General features: G+C 33.5%; 1 protein-coding gene across 1 annotated transcript; it reads left to right on the top strand.

The window, feature by feature from the left end:
* The first annotated feature begins 1,063 nt into the window (after positions 1-1,063).
* On the top strand, positions 1,064-4,968 carry LOC117915268 (ankyrin repeat-containing protein At5g02620-like). Its single transcript, XM_034830822.1, has 3 exons — positions 1,064-1,778; positions 3,017-3,555; positions 4,246-4,968. The coding sequence occupies exons 1-3, from the start codon at positions 1,064-1,066 to the stop codon at positions 4,966-4,968; spliced, it is 1,977 nt and encodes a 658-aa protein (XP_034686713.1).
* The last annotated feature ends 1,032 nt before the right edge of the window (positions 4,969-6,000 follow it).

Below are 6,000 nucleotides of genomic sequence, written 5' to 3'. Positions count from 1 at the left end.
ATAGGATGTCAATAATTGATCTATACAAATTAATATTTTTTGTCTCCAACAAATAACAATATAATAAGTTTTTATTCGACCTAAAATATCTGTCCTTAATGTCTCTCATTTACTTACAATCATGGAAGATGGTGGTATTAAAAGTTTAAGACATCGAGATCACATTGCATTTAAAGAAATAATTAAAATATATTAATCATAAGACTTAATTTTAGATAATAAATTTTCATGATTGTCAAAGTTTGAGTATGGAACAAGTAGGATTCCAAGACATCTTCCAAGGTCAATTCAGATGCTCACCATATAAAACATGGTACGTGTCATAATGGGATGAACCTTGAAAGGAATATATTATATTTGGAGTAACTTCAATATATTCTAATGAGTTCCTCGAAGGTTCAATATTATAATATTCTCAAAACTAACAAATGATTTTTAAAATGACTCTTCCAGCCTTGAAAGGGATATGTATATATTATGTTTCGGGTGACTTCCCACCAATCTATTTTTCTATGGAACAAATAAATATTAAGAGAAGTAAATACTTTTGCAAGTAAATACAGGAATAATGTAAGAAAATAAACTTTTGAATGCATTCCTTTCCAAGTATAAACATTCAACCAAATAATGTAAGAAAATAGTGATTCCAATAAATAATTTTGATAAACCCCGCAACATTCAACCAAAGCTTCTTTTCAAAGAAAACTAAAGTACAAACAATATTTTGTCCCAATCATGGGTATAGATTTCATTAATTGACAACACTAAAAGTAAAATTTGAGAGCACAACCTGTCAAGTCTCACCCCTCCACTTCATAACCAGGATCTTAAAACTTGCCAACTTTCCGTGCGAGCCGGATGAAAAAAAAAAAAAGACAACTAAGTGTGAATATAGAAGGAACGCGTTGTCTACATAATAATTTATTCGTCATTGTAGAAGCAAATTTTAAAAAATCTAAATAATGCATATAGGCACAATATATATATATGCAGAAACATAGTAATGATTTCACAAGGATTTGAGTTCTATAGAGAAGGGTATTGCTGATTGAGCTAGGCACCGATGGATTCCATTTCAAGCCAGGTTGCACCTGTCGATGATAGCCGAACCCAGATCTCCAACTGGGCTGCAACTCAAGGTGACAGGCTAACGAAGACGAGACACATGGATCCTCAGCTCTACAAGGCGGCTGCAGGACGCAAAACCAAGTATGGCCTCGGTGAAATCCTAAAAATGTTCCATGATCTTGGAGAAGAACTAACCCCAATGGAGAACACAGTCCTCCACATTGCAGCCCAGTTTGGTAAACAGAAATGCGTGAAACTGATCCTTAAGGAACATTCAGACTCATCTCTACTACGACGTGTCAATGAACATGGCGACACTCCACTTCACCTTGCAGCCAGAGAGGGGTATCAGAAGGTGGTGGAAGCTCTCATTCACGCTGCAAAACCTCAACCCCCACAACCCTCCGATATCGAAAGTGGGGTTGAATTTCATCAGGGGATGCTGAGGACGATGAACCGGGAGGGAGACACAGCTTTACATGAAGCAGTGAGATATCATCACCCTAAGGTGGTGAAGTTATTGATTAAGGAAGACCCCAGGTTTACCTATGGCCCTAATCACAAAGGCAACACTCCCCTTTACATGGCTGCGGAGAGGGGGTTTGACGACTTGGTGGACATAATCCTAGAAAATTTTGCCACTTCACCAGATCACAGGGGCCTCAAGGGTAGAACCGCTTTGCATGCTGCCGTAATTTCCAAACACCCAGGTAATTATCTCGTCTCTATATGGTTAAATGTTTGTCAAAGATCAGCACCAACATTTCAAACGGCTATGATTTCAACATTTAATTTCCCTTTTTCTTTTGGGAATTATTTTAAATATTTTAATTAGATACATTGTGCTAGTAATTATTTTGTAGAAATCATTATGAATATTGAAAAAAAAAAAAGGGGACTTACTAAAATATATATGGAATATTTGGAAATTAAATATGGAAAAAGTCTAAAGGATAAAAGCACACAAAATTACAAAAATATATTTAAACAACAAAATTATAATTAAGTCAGATTACAAGGAGTATTATGAGTAGAGGAGCAACTTAGGTAATTAGGTTCCAGTAAACTCTAATATTTCTCACTTTTAAATGATCTTAGAGTAAGGTTTATTTGTTTATGTTGGATTAAAGAGTTATTATTTTTATTTAATTGTTAAACTATTTTAGATTATTGAAATTTAAGTTTGTGGGTTGTCATTTATATTAAACTAGTAATTAACTTATGTTTTATAAGACGTTTAACATTTAACCTTTTATTTTGTAACATCATTTCTATGACATAGACTTTGAAATAGTTGTTTTATTTAATAACATATGAGAATCTATATAAATTTATTGGAACCCGAGTTGTCCAAAGACTTGGTACAAGTTATTAATTTTTAACCAAATTTAGAGTTGGATTTAACATAAATTGAACATATTGGTAGATGAATTTCGCATGACCATACTATGGTTGACTGAAAAAATTCATTATATATGTATTTATAAATAAAGGGATTTTCATCTCGGACAAAAAGAAAAAAAATATACGTGTATATATATATATATATATATTCAAAATGACATAGTTACCCTTTCGCCCAAGCCTCCTCTCTATTTCTTAAGTGCATGAGAATTATGCAAAGATTTTCTCTCACCATTACCATCTCTTTAAAAAATAAAAAAGTGTAGTACATTTACAGTTCCCTTCCTCCGTCCTTTAAAATAATTCTGAATTTTCCTATAGCCATTATTTGATTTCCTTGTAATTTTTGGAATGCATTTTAAATGTTATCCTGCAACTAGTTGAGCATATTTTTTCAATGCCAATGACTAGAAGTGAAAAATACTAGCTTATGATTTGAGTATGAATATCCAACTTGGATCAAGAGGACAGGGCTTACTGAATAGGAACTTGTTTCTTAAATCTTGCTCACTTTCTTTTCTCCATTATCGTATGTGTTTATCAGAAATGGTTCATAAAATTCTGGAATGGAAAAAAGAGCTAATTAAAGAGGTTGATAGCAACGGGTGGTCTCCGCTTCATTGCGCTGCATACTTGGGCTATACTTCAATTGCAAGGCAGCTACTAGACAAATCAGAATATGAGAGTCAAGTTATCTACCTTGGCATCAAAGAATTTAATAACATGACAGCACTTCACATTGCTGCGAGCCGTGGTCATAAGGGAGTAGCAAAGCTTCTGGCATCGTGCTATCCAGATTGTTGCGAACAAGTAGATGATAAAGGCAATAATGCTATTCACTTGTTCATGTCGCAAAGGCGTCATTTTCTAAAATTGTTCTGTGTTCATTGGTTCCGTGCGAGAGGACTACTCAATGGGAAGAATGAAAGGGGACAAACGCCTCTCCATTTACTTGCTGATTTCCAAATGGATCATGGTACAGATTTCATAATGAGTCAAAAGGTAGATAAGATGGCACTTAATGAAGATAATTTAACCGCCACAGACATAATATCATCAGCCAAGGACTCTCTCGGAAGACAGGTAAGCATGTCTAACTCAATTCATTTTCCTACTATCTAGAAACTGGTGTATATATTGGTTGATTGAAGTAATGGTAGATACAATTATATTCTATATGATGAATGTGATATTATTACATCAATATTTATGTTACTAATATACAAAATAAATAATTTAAATACTTATTGTTAATTTAATTATTAATATTTATCTATTTATTATTAGTTTGAATTAAAGTAGAATATAAAGATTAAATTGTAATAAAAGTCTATTATTAGTTTGAATTAAAGTACAGGATAAAGTTTAAAACATAGTAAATCCTGAGTATGTTTACATATAAATATTCATTATCATCAATGCAGTGTCATAATTTTCAAAATTCTCTTTACTTCATTACATAGATGGTTCCATGATTGTGTGTTTGATACCAATAAAATTTATTATTGTTATCATATTATTAAGAAATCTAATTTCAAAATAATTGCTAAGACTTAATTAGCTATGAAATTCCAACTTCAAGGTAATTTATCAGCTAAAAAATCCTTAACAATTAATTAAGAACATTGCTTTCCTCTTGCCTGAGGTGGTAGCTAAATAGTGTCACATTGTATGGGACTCTTTAAAGCGATGCTACTCCCCACTGCTAAGAGTGAAAGCTACAGGCATTCATTAATCTTTGTTGTCTCTGAAAGGATTATGATTGAATTTCAGGACTCAATCCTAAGAAAATTGAAGAGTGTCAAAGCTAGGGCTGGACCTTTGGGTTGGCAGTGGATCCTCAAGGCCATCAACGAAAACAAAGGTGAGAAAAGAAGCGAAGACAGAGGTGTGAGGGAAAGCGAAGACCAAGGAAGTGTGAATAGAAGCAAAGACAAAGGTGAAGGCAGTGGAGGCCGAGACTTCACCGAGGCCATGAAGAAAAAAGGTGAAACCCATTTGCTAGTAGCCACACTGATAGCAACTATCACCTTCGCTGCAGGTTTCAGCTTGCCTGGTGGGTATGAGGACGATGATAGCATGGCCATTTTAAGCAAAAAAACAGCTTTCAAAATATTTGTTGTGGCGGATACCGCAGCCTTGGTGCTTTCCATGGCTGCTGTTTGCGTCTATTTCTTCATGACGTTAAATAATCGGAAGGAGGTCCTCCATGACTTCTTGAACTGGGGATTTAATCTATCCATGTATGCCATGGCAGCGATGATGATTGCATTGATGATGGGCCTCTACACCGTGTTGCCAGATTCTGCATGGCTTGTAGTTTTCGTTTGGGCCATTTGTGGCTGTTTTTTCATCTTCTTTTCTTATATACTTCGGAAGTTCTATTCATCATGGAAGGTGATGATAAAATCAAGTTTCTGGCTTAGAAAGTTCAAATTATTTGTTATAAAGGGGCAACAACTTCCACTGATGCGGCGGGGAAACCGTTTGTTTTAGGCACCTCACTTGGTTGTCAATTGTGCCATCTATTGGATTGTTGTTGCCTTTTCAGCTTGTCATGTCCTTGGGAAGTTTTATTTATCTGAAGATATTGGTGTGATTATGCCTTTGTTTTAGACACCTAGCTATGAATTTCTATTGTTTTGGAAATAGCTGGCAATATTTTTAATGTAACAAAGTATGTTTTGCCAGTGTTCATGCCAGCTAGTCATTGTTGGTGTTTTTTAAAGTATTGTTGAATCCACTTCTTTTTCTTCTAAGCCTGGATCACTTAGCTCCATAATCTATTGGTGTGTTGACCCAATTGTTTAAACTTCCTCAAAACTATTTTTTTTCATTTATAACCTTATGGGAAACCAATACACCTTTTTCCCTTTAGCTAGCTAGCTTCACTTCTTTGCAAAGATAGTAAGATATAAAACTAATATTTTTTTTTACTTTTATTAGAAAGACCAAATTAGTTGCTAATATATCTTCTTTCTCATTCATCTGTAAGTACAATTTTAGCGAAATTATTAATTATGTTGAAAATATTTATTAATTCTACTATTCCATGCCCTTGACACTACTTTAGGCACCATAAAAAACCTTTTTTTTTTTTTAATTCAAAAACTATTCTTCATGCTCTTAATTACCGCATAATCCTTATACTACTTCAAGAAACACATTTAGAAAAGTAGATTTCAAATTCTATTGATAAATTTCCTACTTTTTTTGAACCACTAAAGAAATTAATGTCCTTATGATTTCTATAAAGACAATGGGAGCAAATACCTTGCCATACCTATGTCTTTTGTTATTTGTAAGTTTTCATCACTGATCTTATTTTTTATCTTTCCAATTCCTCAATATTTTTATTTGCCTTTGGGAGCAAATACCTTGCCATGATCTGTCTTTTGTTAATTGTAACTTCTCATCACTAATCCTATTTTTTATCTTTCTAATTCCTCATTAATATTTTTATTTTCCTTGTAAACCCATTTATTATGATTGTCTTTTGTTTTTTTTTTAAAAACATTTTGGTAATGT

Source organism: Vitis riparia, chromosome 5 (assembly GCF_004353265.1).
Source record: "Vitis riparia cultivar Riparia Gloire de Montpellier isolate 1030 chromosome 5, EGFV_Vit.rip_1.0, whole genome shotgun sequence".
In the NCBI taxonomy this organism is placed as follows: domain Eukaryota; kingdom Viridiplantae; phylum Streptophyta; class Magnoliopsida; order Vitales; family Vitaceae; genus Vitis; species Vitis riparia.
This window is presented reverse-complemented; position numbering and strand designations above follow the sequence as displayed.

Bases quoted from the DNA above. Each gene is read 5' to 3' on its own strand.
- LOC117915268 (XM_034830822.1), top strand. From the start codon at position 1,064: ATGGATTCCATTTCAAGCCAGGTTGCACCTGTCGATGATAGCCGAACC. The intron at 1,779-3,016 runs GTAATTATCTCG...TGTGTTTATCAG, and splicing joins CGTAATTTCCAAACACCCAG to AAATGGTTCATAAAATTCTG. The intron at 3,556-4,245 runs GTAAGCATGTCT...ATTGAATTTCAG, and splicing joins AGGACTCTCTCGGAAGACAG to GACTCAATCCTAAGAAAATT.